General features: G+C 50.2%; 1 protein-coding gene across 3 annotated transcripts in view; it reads left to right on the top strand.

The window, feature by feature from the left end:
• The window catches only part of LOC142571850 (uncharacterized), a 32,528-nt gene extending 26,419 nt beyond the window's left edge, over positions 1–6,109 (top strand). For all 3 annotated transcript variants that reach the window (XM_075680509.1, XM_075680508.1, XM_075680507.1), the window contains one exon: positions 5,806–6,109. In XM_075680509.1, coding sequence (XP_075536624.1) covers positions 5,806–6,009 — 204 coding nt within the window. In that variant the 3' untranslated portion in view covers positions 6,010–6,109. The remainder of the gene's footprint in view (positions 1–5,805) is intronic.
• The last annotated feature ends 9,185 nt before the right edge of the window (positions 6,110–15,294 follow it).

Raw genomic sequence — 15,294 nt, 5'->3', positions numbered from 1 at the left:
GCTAGCCAACACAACGCGTGATGGTCGCTGACGACTTCGAATGGCCTGCCATAGAGGTAAGGGCGGAATTTTGCTGTAGCCCAAATGATGGCGAGGCATTCCTTTTCAGTCGTAGAATAATTGCCTTCCGCTTTTGACATCGACCGGCTAGCATAAGATACCACCCGTTCAAGTCCGTCTTTCCTCTGGACTAGGACAGCACCGAGGCCTAGGCTACTGGCGTCAGTGTGGATTTCGGTATCGATCGGCGTCCTCGTCGAAGTGTACAAGTACTGGCGGCGACTGCATGCGTCGTTCGAGTTTCTAAATGCGTCGGCTTGCGGCGTTTCCCACTTGAACTCGACATCACATTTGGTTAGTTGTGTTATCGGCTCCGCGATGCGTGAAAAGTTCTTGACAAAGCGCCTATAGTAGGCACACATGCCAAGGAATCTGCGCACCGCCTTCTTGTCGATTGGCTGCGGGAACTTTGCGATGGCAGCTGTCTTCTGCGGGTCGGGGGGTACTCCAGATTTGCTGATGACGTGGCCTAGGAACAGAAGCTCATCTTAAGCGAAGCGGCATTTTTCCGTCTTCAGAGTGAGCCCCGATGACCTGATGGCCTCTAATACTCTCGCAAGCCGCCTAAGGTTATCGTCGAAATTTCCGGAGAAGACAACGACGGCATCCAAGTAAACGAGACAGGTCTGCCACTTCAATCCTGCTAAAACCGTGTCCATCACGCGCTGGAACGTTGCAGGCGCCGAGCACAGTCCGAATGGCATAACCTTGAACTCGTAGAGGCCGTCTGGGGTGATGAAGGCCGTCTTTTCGCGATCTCTTTCGTCGACTTCTATTTGCCAATAGCCAGACTTGAGGTCCATTGACAAGAAGTATTTAGCGTTGCAGAGCCGATCCAGTGCGTCGTCTATCCGTGGGAGGGGGTATACGTCCTTCTTCGTGATCTTGTTCAGACGACGATAATCGACGCAGAAACGCAGGGTTCCGTCCTTTTTTTCACCAAGACTACAGGAGATGCCCACGGGCTTTTCGACGGCTGGATGATGCCGTCGCGCAGCATTTCGTCGACTTGTTGCCAAATAGCTTCACGTTCTCGCGTCGAAACTCGGTAAGAGCTCTGGCGGAGTGGTCGAGCGCACTCTTCGGTTATAATGCGATGCTTTGCGACTGGTGTTTGTCGAATCCTCGATGACGTGGAAAAGCAGTCTTTGTGTCGTCGGAGAAGAATTCTGATCTGTTGCTGCTTACTCATAGGAAGGCTTGGATTTACGTCAAAGTCTGGTTCGGGGACTCTGCTCATCGGGTAGATGCGACAGAATCCGTGAGGACAAACGCACTGCTCGTTTCCAGAATTTCCTCGATGTATGCGATCGTCGTGCCCTTGTTGATGTGCTTGAACTCCTGGCTGAAGTTTGTCAGTAACACTTTCGTGTTTCCTCTGTGCAGTCGAGCGATTCCTCTTGCGACGCATATTTCACGGTCGAGCAGTAGACGTTGGTCGCCTTCGATGACGCCTTCTACGTCAGCGGGCCTTTCGGTGCCAACCGAGATAACAATGCTGGAGCGAGGCGGGATGCTCACTTGATCTTCGAGCACACTCAAGGCGTGGTGACTACGAGGGCTCTCCGGCGGTATCGCTTGATCTTCCGACAGCGTTATTGACTTCGACTTCAGGTTGATGATTGCGCCGTGTTGGTTCAGGAAGTCCATGCCGAGAATGACGTCTCGTGGACACTGTTGCAGCATAACGAAGGTGGCAGGGTAAGTCCGGTCATGAGTGGTAATTCTTGCCGTGCAGATTCCAGTCGGCGTTATGAGGTGTCCTCCAGCGGTTCGAATTTGAGGGCCTTCCCATGCGGTCTTAACTTTCTTCAACTGGGCGGCGATGTGCCCAGTCATTACGGAGTAATCGACCCCTGTGTCCACTAAGGCGGTAACTGCGTGGCCGTCGAGAAGCACGTCGAGGTCCTTTGGCTGGCGGTGCAGTTAGGTCTTGGCGTCGGATCACGGCTGCGTCGTGTTGAACTGAAGCTCGAACGTCGCGTTGTCAAGTCACCTTTCGTCGGTGTAGTCTTGGCTTCCCGACTTCGCCGGGACGGCGGCTTGTCGTTATTATGTCGTCGAGATGGCCTCTTCGTCGTCTTCGTCGGCGGCGGAGGATATTCGTCAGTTCGACGAACAGCAACCGCACCTCCATCGGTTGCTGCTTTTAGTTTTCCGGATATGGGCTCGCAGAGCGGCCCTGGGCTGGGCCGGTGCATGGTCGGCGCTGCGGCGACAGGTAGCGGCCTGGTGACGGCGAACGGGACGGTTGTCGAGGGCCCCAATTAGTGGCGGCGAGGTAGTCGGCAATATCGCGAGGTCGTTCGCCAATATGTGGTCGCGGCGCGTTAACGGCGAACCCGCGGAGTCCCACCTCCCGGTATGAGCATCGGCGGTAGATGTGCCCAACTTCTCCGCTGTGATAGCAAAGAGGACGGTGGTCGGGGGCGCGCCAAACGTCAGTCTTCCTAGGAATGCTTCGTGGGGCGATGGGTTGGCGTGCTGGCTGCGGGGGTGGTGGCGGACGACGGAACTGTGTCGTCACTGGGCCCTACCGTGGGCGCGGAGGGGGTATGTGACGGCGGGCTACAGCGGCGTATGTCATCGCTTGCGGCTGAGGCTGCGGTGATTCAGGGGCTACTCCGAGATGTTGGAGCTCCTCACGGACGGCACCGGCAATTGAAGCCACTTGAGGATGCGATGAAGGGAACAGCTTTTGTAGCTCCTCACGCACGACCGCTTGGATAGTCTCACGCAGGTCGTCAGTGGCCAGTGACTGAAGTCCGGCGTAGTTTTTCGGGTTAGTGCGGCGGTTGAATTGCCGGTTCCGCATTTCCAGTGTCTTCTCGATGCTGGTGGCCTCGCGAAGAAACTTGTCGACGGTCTTCGGTGGGCTTCGTACCATGCCGGTGAAAAGTTCCTCCTTCACACCACGCATCAGTAGGCGGACTTTCTTTTCCTCGAACATTTCTGGGTCGGCGTGGCGGAATAGGCGGCTCATTTCTTCTCTGAAAATCGCGGTGGTCTCATTAGGCAGCTGCACTCGGGTTTCTAGTAGTGCTTGGGCTCGTTCTCGGCGTACGACTCTTGTGAATGTCTGCAGGAAGCCGCTTCGGAAAAGGTCCCAGGTCGTTAAGGTGGCTTCTCGGTTCTCGAACCAGGTCCTGGCAGCGTCTTGCAATGCGAAGACATGTCGCAGTTTGTCATCGCTGTTCCAGCCGTTATATGCAGCGACCCTCTCATACGTCTTAAGATAGGTTTCCGGGTCCTCGAATGTTGAACCGCGGAACGTCGGAGGCTCCCTGGGCTGCTGCAGCACGATGGGGGACGCTGGGGCTGCCATTGGGGTTGCCTTGGCCACAATCTTCTTGGTCTTCTCAGGTAGAAGTCCGTGCTCCGGGGGCAGCTGTTGAAGACGGCGGCTTGCTCGATGGTCTGGGACTACGTTGGTGTTCTCTTTGCGGTCCGGGCTTGGATCACTGCTTGTCGGGGACGTCCGGTACATGAACGAAAAGCACCTCCACCAGATGTCACGTGGAGTGACTTATGCAGAACACAGTAGCAATACTGTGAAAGACGAAACTAACTTTTATTGGGCGAACCTGTGCCCACAATAATAGGCTATACTTAAAGAAAGGCGACAAAGGCGAACACAGTCGGCGATCGTTAAAATCTGATCAGTGGGTCAAGCGCGTCGGCTTTTATACATCAGTCATCGAATGTTCCAGAGTAATCGCTGGGACCCGCGTGCCTTCCACGAAGTTCTACATTATTTGCGCCGCACACACATGCGATCAGATTACACAAGTTTCGGTCACAGACAGCGGATGGAAGCATCGATAACATTCCAGAAACTTCCGATACATGCAGGGGCGTACTGCGCTGCGCGATAACATTTGTTAGGCGGTGAAACGTGTCGCCCGATAAGACAAACAATTACACTTGTCAATATCATTTCCCAAAGTGTGGGACGAAATATATGGGCGTTACTCTAGTGCTTTAATGAAAAATGAGCGTTTTTATAAAAAAGAACAGTGGAAGGAAGGAAGGAAGGAAAAAGTAGAGAAGGAAAGGCAGGGAGGTTAACCAGTTTAGCGTAACCGGCTTGCTACCCTACACATGGGAGAGGGATGGGTGCGATGAAAGATGGGGAAGGGGGAGAGAGAGAGAGAGAGCACATAGCACAGCACACAAACATCGTCCGGTAGAGTCTATCAATCCGGCATTGTACGTGATAACACTGTCAGAGCCGCTTGTCCAATCCCGTCTCTTTCAAAAACTGAAGTAGTCCCTTTGTCGCCTTCACCTGCGATGTCTTCTGTCGGCGGCATGTGAAAATCGTGTCGAGGGACAATGGTCTAGTGTCAAGGTGCGCGAGAACGGATGCCAGGGACTGTCGCTGAACATTATATTCAGGACAGTCGCACAGAATGTGTTGCAGCGTCTCCTCGCAAAGACAGGCATTGCAGAGAGCGTTGTCGGCCATTCCAATGCGGAATGAGTAAGATTTCGTGAAAGCCACCCCTAACCATAAGCGATAAAGCAGAGTCGCCTCGCTTCGGCGGAGTCCAGTTGGCATATAGAGATGCATCAAAGAGGGCAGGTGGTATTGACGGTTGCTCTGGTTGGTCTGGCTGTTTGGTGTGCACCATGAAGAGAGCGTCATCTCCTGTGCAAGCACTCGAAGTCTGCTAGCTGCGTCGGATCGTGAAAGCGGTATGGCCTCTTCTTGTGCGTCAAGAACAGTGGAAATAGTGGATTGGTTGATAACAACTTTATTGATAGTCCTGCAGAGCTTTCGCCTACGGATCCTTAGGTCTCCCACGTGGGGACGTCGAGGTGTCGCTTCGCCGCCGTCTCGCGGTCTTGCTGGACGCGTAAAAATTGCACTGTTGTTACGAGGCGCACATGGGAGAAGTATCGTAACAGTGCATTTTTACGGCGAATTCGATGGCGCGTCTCTCCAAATTGGTGTCGTCCTGGAAATTCATTCCAAATGGATACGGCTTCCAATCTGCCTGAACTGCAATATGTGCCGTAAGGTAATTAAGATATTGATTAGTGTATGCTTAAAATTAGTTGAATCTGTATTTCGATCTGTCGTGCATGTCCGCCTCTCTGAATAATCCTGTTCAAGGACTGAAATCACGTTATCTGCAACAGGGAGATCATATAGATAGATAGATATAGATAGATAGATAGATAGATAGATAGATAGATAGATAGATAGATAGATAGATAGATAGATAGATAGATAGATAGATAGATAGATAGATAGATAGATAGATAGATAGATAGATAGATAGATAGATAGATAGATAGATAGATAGATAGATAGATAGATAGATAGATAGATAGATAGATAGATAGATAGATAGATAGATAGATAGATAGATAGATAGATAGATAGATAGATAGATAGATGTGTGCGTGCGCACGGGTTGCCAACCTTTAAGTTACACAAAATTTTTAGAAATAGCATACAACATAATATAGCAAGCATAGACTTAAGTGTCGCGCATATAATCTGTCGAGTATGCTTGATATGGCCGCTTGTCCTAACGGGACAGACTTGTTAGACGAGTGGGCAACTCCCGTCTCTCTCGGTTCGCGCACGAGCCGTTGCACAAGGGCGCTTCGAGCGCAGTTAATTGGGGGCAGCTTGCTGCTCGTTTAAGGTGCCAACGATCCCCTTTGTGCGTTATTAAAATGTCTGGCACAATCCATCCTGATGTCCTACATGCATGCTTCTCTATTGTTCAGGATTACTCGGTGGATTTCAGCCCTGGAGACGGGTACTGCTGCGGCGTGGATGGCTGCCCGTTCTTCGTGCATCTTCTCGAAGGATCCACTAAGTTTTGGTGCCCCTTGTGCCACTGCAGACACAGGATCGAAGGCAGCAAACTTGTGAAGGTTTCCAGGCCGCCTTTGTACGTGAACCTCAAGATTTCGGGCGAAATGAGTTAAAGGAGGACCCACATTGGGATGAACTTCTGACCTTACATGTCGTCAGAAGCAAAGTTGTAAATGATACGTACAGGCAGAATAAATTACTTTTGTTTCAAAATCTTCAGTTTGACGTAATAGTTCAGTGTAAACCCGCAAGGTGGATGGAAGTAATTAGTAAAGAGAAAATGAGACATCCACCTAATCGCAGCAATTGCTACAAAGGAAACCCACACGGGTTTCTCGAAAGAAAAGCCTCGCAGTTCAAGAAAAATTCGTCCAGGTCCGGGACTCGAGCCCGGTACCACCGCTTTTCCGGGGCAGCCGCTCTACCGCCTGAGCTAACCAGGCGGCTAGCAGATGGCAGGGCGAAGTCGAATTTATCGACAACTCGAAGCAAAGGCAATATTTTGACGTAATAGTTACGCGGAAACCCGTAAGGTGGAGGGAAGTAATTAACAAAGTGAAAATTAACTGCGAGGCTTTTCTTTCGAGGAACCCGCATAGGTTTCCTTTGTAGCAATTGCTACGATTAGGTGGATGTCTCATTTTGACTTTATTATTTACTTGCCTCCACCTTGCGAGTTTCCGCAGAACTATTACGTCAAACTCTTGCCTTTGCTTCGACTTGTCGATAAATTCGACTTCGCCCTGCCATTTGCTAGCCGCCTGGTTAGCTCAGCTGGTAGAGCGGCTGCCCAGGAAAGGCGGTGGTCCCGGGTTCGAGTCCCGGACTACGACGAATTTTCCTTCAATTGCGAGGCTTTTCGTTCTATAAACCCGTATGGGTTTCCTTTGTAGCAATTGCTACGGTTAGGTGGATGTCTCATTTTTCCTTTATTCAGTTCGTAATGAGTTATGACAAACTCGCTATGTTCAAAGCACATGCTCACTTTTCTTGCCTGCGTTAGAGTGTCCGTAGGCCTCGCCGTCTTCATGCTGTAATTGGCTGGTTCGAGGCAATCTTGGGAAGAGTAAGGTGTGAAACGAGGGTAGTGGGTAATCCATGGTATGCACAGCGCGACGGCAGACAAGGGATGGAAAGCGCTACGGAGAGAAGTGCTCGCGTCCAAAGAAAGTTTATTTTCTCGAAACTCGTACATATACATACAAACGCCGGGTGTGGTTTCAGAGTGGATTACCACGGAACGATTATGGCAGGAAAAAGGCAATGGGAGGGAAAGGGTCAGAATGGGTTGAGGGACCGGTGGGTTTCCTCAATCCTGCTACTGTGGTAGGATCTCGCTGAACTCGTCCTCCCGCCCCTTTTAAGCCGGTTTGCCGTGGTGAAAGTATCAAAAAGACTCGTGATTCGTAAAACAAACAGTGGAGCGAACCAGCGTAAGTCACCTAATGACTACCACTTTCGGCACCCTCTGCGAGAGTGGTCGTGCTGTAAAGCTTGTCGTGAAATCAGTCTATTCTGTCGCTGTGTATTACAACTTCCACAGGACGAACTCTACGGATGTCGGCAACGATTTTTCGAACGAGTGGAAGATGACGTCGGTGTTATTACCATTCGTAAATGATGTTATACATAACAATCAAGCTCCGTGCAACATTTCTTTCGTAAGCGACGTCTGTTCGCCTTATATGTTCATAAAAAAAATGCATCTGTACTTTTGCTATCAATGCGTAGTGGTGCGCTACGGATTAAATTTTCATCATCCGATGTTGTTTAATTTGCGCCGGAAGCACGGCAGACGAACGCTTTTTCATCGCGCCCACCGGTATGCTCAGAATGCCCATCAATATCCATCGCAACTGCGCCATCGGAACGTGGCCGCACACCCCCGTTGGGAAGCGAACATGCGGAATCGCACCGAGTATAGCAAGACGCCGCAGCTGTTCAGACACAGCGGCGGGTTGGCGGTCACTAAATGGTGTTCTCACTACCATTTGCTATTACGCTTGACGCATGTGCGAAAAAAGAAAACGCGTTGTAACGCTTTCAAAAGTCAACAGCTTGCGAACTTTAGCTGTAACAATCAAAGAGCCAACAGTCTATAGCCAACAAAGCTGTTTCGTTCGAAATGCTACTTGCGTATTACCTGAGGGCATGAAGCTGCGGTGTGAAAGCAAGAACAAGTGACGTGTCGAACCTAACGTGAAAATGCAGTGAAAGTACTTATATACCAAATACCAGGAATGATACCTGGTTTGTGCTTGGCAGGAGTTCTTGAAGCTGAGTTTCTCAGCGAAAGCTCGCTACTCAAGAAAGCGCAGCTCCTGGCCTGGGGCCCCACGTATAGTGTTTCGAAGAACGGCGACGTGCGACTAAAATTGTGGAACGCACGATCCACCGCTAATTAAGGCGGCGGCTAAAACTTTTGAGAAGCCTTTCTCTTAGGCGGACCTGCTTATTTCGATAAAATGCTGTTACACGCCTTTGCCTGCCGTGTGTGTGTTTACAGGATTGCTGTACCGTAGTTCTTGCGAAGCAGAACGGCAGTACTGCAGTGGATGGATACCGGTTTTACACTGCTCTTTACAAAGTATGCGATAAGATTTGGAGCGAGATGCATCAGAGCAGACGCACGTATTAAGGCTGTTAACTCTTAAAGGTTACCAGGCAGCCCAAACATGCGATGGCTGCCGTACAACCCGACATCTTCCAGGGAACCGTATCGCCGTACATGAAAGAACAAACTTTTGCTAGTTGAGACGTTGTAATATGAAAACAACGAAGGAAGCTCAGTGGTATTGTGTTCAAGGAATTTGCAACAGTACTTCACTGACGTGACAGAAGCAAACTACGCAAGACCTTTTTTTTTTTTCTCTTCTCCCCCTATTAACGCAACATTCCGCGAAAATAGGACATTACGAGGGGGATGGCAGGGGGTCGGTGGAAGGGGGTTTGCCAAGATGGTTTAACGCTGAAATTTCGTCCTTGTCAGTGCACGGCTGAGACGACGGAACTCAGGCATGCTTGACGGCCCTACCCATAGAGTTTCATACAATTACCAGAGGGAAATGTGGCGCCAGTGTATACGGGAGCTGCAAGCAGGGCAGTTCAGCCAGTGTGAGAATGATGAGTATAATACGTGGATTTGCCTAACCTTCGTCCTTCTGACTTTAAGTAGATTCGTGACGCTGCAAAGTGATAAGTTTAAAGAAAGTTCTGCGTTATGAACAATTAGATAAATGTCACTAAAAGTGTCCGGCACTATAGATTCGAACACAGGACCTCTACCATGCACAGAAGCCCGATAGTAAAACCATTACGCCCCGGACGCATGGACAAGCGGAACTACTGCGATTAGCAGCGATTATGCCTGCTTGGAGGGTCTTATTAGCTTATGCGTTAAGTAAAGTTAAACTGCTTTGAAAATTAGTCCAATTTAGGCTCAGATAAAGCGTAATAGACGAAGCCACAAGAACGTCTGAAGCCTCAAGCACGAAGATCAGACAAATCCACGTACTACCTGTCATTTCAATGGCGGCTGAATGATCGCATCTCCAGAGTTCCCTTATAAAGTAACTGTAGGAAGCTCTATGCCCCTGCCCTCTTCGCTTTACCTTACGGCGTCATAATCACGAGAAAGTAGGCGTGCGCCTTGCGCTTGCACACGTTGGAGTTTGCCCTATAGGATAGGATAGGATAGGACAGTAGTGCGCGCGTTCCATTGGTGTCAGAGCATGCACGGCCGAGGCGAGCGGAAATCCAAGCCGCGGCAACGCGCTCGCCGCGAGCGGTGTCAACTTTTAGTGCATTCTAAGCGCCACTCTAACGCAGCCGGTGGCCAGTGCTGCGGCTCAGCGGCGCCAACGCGACAGCACCACGATAACTGTCACACGGCGGTACAGACTAAACATCCGTCCGCTCGTTCGACCATCTCGCGCACTTCTGTGTGGAACGGACGGCGCGCGTCGTTCGAATTCTCGAGCTTCGGGTTGCGTCCGCGTCGGCCCATCTAGTTAGCGCGACTATATATAACGCGTCCGCGCGGCGCGCATGTCTGGTTCGGATCCCGATCGCGACTCGTCCGTCAAGAAAGTAGCGCCTGCCCGCCCCGACGAGTCGCACAATGGGGCCCCGTTGACGGTTGTCGCGCGGAACGCGGTGAGGGTTCTCAAAGAACTCGGCCACGATTTGAGGCACGCGTCAACCCAGCGCCGCCTTGAGGGCGACGGGTGTTTGCGCAGGCAGCGTCGTCTCGTAAGAGAGTTTTAGATTATAGGGGACGCAAGCGACTTGCGTACGCAAGAACTAGGGGCCACAGTATACGCATGCGCAGGAGTCTGCGCATGCGCAGTAGCGTGGCCCCTAGTTCTTGCGTACGCAAGCCGCTTGCGTATCCTAATCTAAATCTCTCTATAGTTTGCGCTTACAGCACCGTGGCCAGCTCTTTGCACTCAAGTTCCACGCGCCCGCACGCTGACCAGTTCGCAGTTCTTTGCGTGGAGTGACGGTTGAACGACAGCCATCGCGACATAATTTTTACGTTTATAGATTTATTTATTTTTTCTCCTGAGATGAGCGCTTGCTTTTCTTCATTATTAAATGATGAGATCCTGGAAAAATGGGGCCGCTGAATGGCCGGCTATCCCAAACATAAGAAAAAAATGAACCCGAGCGACTGGAACTTGTAGTAAGAAACAAAGGAAGAAAGCAAAAAAAAAATCGAATGGATAAGATGTCGCATAACTCACGTATATCCCACTTTACTATAGGTATACATGTAGGTATACAGTAAGAGCACCATATATCGGCAACACACGAACGTTAGTCACAAACTCACTGCGCGTCTTACTAGACCTCTGTACAGTCACTACACGAAAAACACGTCTATCTTACTAGCAAAACGCAATACTAGCAAAAAAGTGAAAATCGAATTAAGATAGTAAACTTGAATTCGCCCATACCCAAGGCCTAACTTTCCATATTAACCAGCTTTCTTTATCATTTTTTTTCGGATGGTATTTCGTCATACATGGCGCCTTTGCGCTAGACAGAAGTGAAAAAGAGCAGCAGGAGGACCATGCTTCCACCCTGTACACCTCATTCCCTAGCTATGCACAACATCTGTCGTTAGACGTTCTGTAAATAGAAGTGAGCGCCATCAGCGCTGATGCTCACTTCTACGCTTTCTGTCATTTCAACATACTGGGTGATCATTTTTTTAAATTTTACAGAATTCTTCAAAATATCTTGTTGCAGATTACGTAATTCCAGTCCTTGAGTTGGATTATTCAGAGAGGTGAGCGTTACTTGCACGAGAGATGGAAACACATATTCAGGTAATTAACAAAAATTAACTAATTATCTTCTGAATTAATTCGTATACAGCACATATTGGAATTTAGGAATTGTTGCCAGTGAGCTTGCACGGCGTATCCACTTCGAATAAATTACCACAATGACGCCGATTTGGAGATGCGCGCCATCGAACTCGCCGTAAAAATGCACTGTTGGTACACTTACTTTTTTTTTAACAAAACGCTCTTTTATGCACTGAAGCACAAAACTAACTGGAACGCCCATGTATTTCGTGCCACACTGCGGAAAACAATATCCCGAAGCTGATGTCATCCTGGAAATTATATTCAAGTGGATACGTCACGCAAGTCCACCGCCTACAATTCGTAAAGTGCAATGTGTGCCGTATAGTAATTAGTTAGGAAATTAATTAGTGAATATCGGTAATTAGTTGAATATGTGTTTCGATTTCTCGTGACAGCAATTTCCGCTTCTTTGAATAATCCAGCTAAAGGACAAGAATTATGCTATGTGCCACAGGCGATTTTCTAACTATTCCGTAAAAGTTAAAAATGATCACAGTGTAGTAAGTCTTGACTGTGCTGACTATCTTTATTGTCTTAACAATTGTCGGTAGACCTAGTAATATATAACCAAATAAGCAAATTATAATTAGACAGAATATAAAAAATGCAATTAAACAAGATAGCTAAGCTAGTTTTGAACGCATAATTGCACAATATTACAAATTCGGCCCCGTCTCAACGACAACCTCATTCGCGCAATCCTTCGAATAAACGCCGTACCGGTCGTTGATTTCTTTCGTTCGTTGGGCTGACGAACCTCCCGTTCTATTAATTCGTGTGAGCTCTTCGGACTGCGATCTGGGACCTCGGATGTGGGACACTTGCAGTCACACTGGAATGCACGTGGACGCGGACACTAAAGTATTCGCGCCGGCTCCAAACTCGCTCCTCGGAGAGAGAGAGAGTGAAACATCTTTATTAATAATATCTTAATGGCGAGAGCAGTGTGGGAGGAACCCTCAGTCCAGGAGGATTCGCGGTCTCGAGGGGCTTGACTCGGCTCGGCCCATTTGCTGTTGGAGTGCTGTAGTCGAGGCCGTACGAGCTGCTGTCTTCCAAAGGAGGAGGAAATGAAGAGAAGGCAGGGATGTTAACCAGTAATGGGTCTGGTTGGCCGCCTCACTCCGGGGGACTTGAAGAGCCCTGAAGAAAGGTAGGACGAACATTTTTATTGTCGTTTTTTCAGCTCCAATCCCGAAAATAAGCGCGTTGGTAAATGAAGCGCCGCTCGCGTACCTGCGTGCGCGTTTTTGTGTACGTGTGTGTGCGCGCGCGTATTTGTGCGTGTGTATATGTGCGTGCGTGTTTGTGTGCGTGTTTGTGAGTGCGCGTATTTGTGCATGTGTACATTTGCGCGCGTATTTGTGTGCGTGTGCGCATGCGTGCGTGCGTGCGCACGTGTATGTGCATGTCGACAGAGCACGAGGTCGCGGGTTCGGTTTTTGACGGGGTGTGTGTGTGCGCGTGTTCGTGTGTTCACGTGTCTGTGCGAGTATCCGTGCGCGCGCACTTCGCCCAAGAGTTTTATTATACAGACGCCGCGGCCAAGAAACATTCAAGTGCGTTGTCACGCGAAGTGAGAACACGATGTACCCGACATAAAGTTCTTGTTGTACGCTGATGACATCACGGTTTGGAGCACTCATCATGACCTGCAGACTCAAGCCGCTGCCCTTCAATCAGCTTTAGAAATGACGTCGACTTACGCTTGTTCGGTTGGCCTTAGGCTTTCCGTCAGAAAATCTGATCACATGTCAGTCGCCAATCGCTGGGAGCGGCGTAAACTCTCTGCAACACCCATTCGTCTTCATCTATCCGGAACCCCACTTCAACATTGTTCAACTTTAAAAATTCTGAGTCTGACGGTCCACAAGTCGGGTACTGGAACTGCTTGGCTCGCCAACGCTAAAAATCAGGCGATTCAGACGTTGGGTCTGATTAGGCGCATTGCTCCTAAGACGGGCGGCGTCCGCTCATATGTTGAGCGATAGTTGGTGAAGGCGGTAGTGTAACCACGCCTTGTTTATCCAGCCCAGTTCCACCATTTGACGAGGACACAATGGGAACACCTTGAGGCTGTTAATCGCGAGGCAATGAAGGTCATCACTTGCCTTCCCCGCGTCACCCTGATCGTGGCTCTCCAAGAAAATGCACAGCTGAACATACTAGATGAGCTGGTGCAGCAGCGACGTGATGCTCGCAGGCCTAAGGCCAGCCTTTCACACGCATCATGTGCTCTCAGAGCTTACGCTTTCTCGTGCTCCCTTCTACCACCGCCATCGCCAGTTCTTCCTCCCTGGAGTTTTGTACAGCTGAGCGATAACAAGCGAACTGCTATACGTCGCCCGACATCAACTCACGCGGCGGCGTCACTTCGTGACCGAATTATAGCTCAGGACGTCCACCTGCTGCTTGGCTCCATCGTGCTTTACGCTGGTGCAAGCATTCAGGACTGAAGCGACCATTGCAATTTATTGCCTTTGCGCACCTGCCCTTAATAAGACGACCCGGTTTCAAATCCAAGGGCCTCCTTCCTCCTTTTGTGCTGAGCTCCTTGCTGTTCGAGAAGTGTTGTGCTCTGTGGCCGCCTTTCCCATAGTCTCCACGGCTCGCATAGTCAACCGCACTGATGCCCTCCAGGCTACACGGCTTCTGCGACGCGTCAGTCGCAGCTTTGAAATATGTCAACAGATCCATCTTCTGGCGACCCGCATCCCGCAGCCAATATCTATCGAGTGGATCCCACGCGACCTTCTAAGCTTCCAAAACAGTGCGGATTCTGCGACCCGTCTAGCGACCTCTCCATCGTCACTGCCTCAGCTCTTTCACCTAGATGATGCCACCCTCCTTTTAACAAGAAAGAAGCACCTCCAGCGCCGCACACGTGCTCTCATACCTCCATGTGCGGTAAACCTCCCCTGCGGTCTTACCCGTGCAGAGGAGGTTGCGCTTCGGAAGATCCGGGTCGGGATTGCCCTCACTCTTGCTGTGACTCGGAAGTGGCCGCACTTTCGCCAGTTATATCCTCGCCCTGGGTGTCCACTCTGCAAGTCACGAAATACTGAAGCCGACAGCCACCACCTGCTCCGGGTTTGCCCTGCACTGAAACCGACGAGGCTCCGGCACCTCGCAGCAGCGGGACTTCCGCCGCATAATAAGAGCGATTGCTCAGCGTGGACGCAGGGACCACATTATCGATCCTTCTTGGACTTCATTAGATAAGCAAATAATTTTTTATTCATTTAATCATGCTTTTTCACCCCCATCCCATACCCCTGTATGCCGTGAGGCATTTACCCTCGCATTAAAGAAAAAGTGAGAACTCCATTTGGCCGGCAACAGTTGAAGGAACCCGTTTCTGCCGGCGCGCCGCAACCACAGGGAGATCAGCACAGAGAGAAACCCACCTCGTTGCCCACGTTGACGTTTCTATCCCGTCGTGATGCGGCCGTCAGAAAAGAGAAGAGCCAATAGAGAGTTTTAGATCAGGGCACCCTAGCATTGGTGGACATGCAAACTTCAGTGTAGGCCCTTTGCGTTCTGTCGTGTTCTCTTTGCGTGCTTTTGTACGTCCGGAGGTTTGCGCCACGCAACGCTTGGACATACTATCTAAAACTCAGTAATGCCGCAGCGGAGCCTCGCACACGTCTTTCAGAGTTTCCGCACGCTGTCCTCGCCAAGGGTTCCGCCCTGAAAATTTTAGCGATTGGCCAGCATCTGATTTTCCAGCATTCCTACGCTCGGCGAGAGAAGAGAGAGAGAGATTAGCTGAGAGAAAAGGTGAGAGGTCGGCCTGAACTATTGTTTTCTACCGCGCTACTGAGCGCTGGAGCAGGAGGAGGAAGGGGAACAAACGGAGAGGGGAGAAAGTGAAACACGGCCATTTCTACTGCAAGCTCAGCGCGCTCAAAGCGGCAACGTGGTCACGTTCGACACCCACTTGGCGCGCACAAGAAAGAGCAGTGCACGGTCGAACCTCTCGTCCGCCTTATCCACAGCGGTCGCAACTCGCTCACGAGC

This window comes from Dermacentor variabilis, chromosome 2 (assembly GCF_050947875.1).
Source record: "Dermacentor variabilis isolate Ectoservices chromosome 2, ASM5094787v1, whole genome shotgun sequence".
Classification (NCBI taxonomy): Eukaryota; Metazoa; Arthropoda; class Arachnida; order Ixodida; family Ixodidae; genus Dermacentor; species Dermacentor variabilis.
Note: the sequence above shows the minus strand (reverse complement) of the source record. Positions and strands in the feature narration are given on the sequence as shown.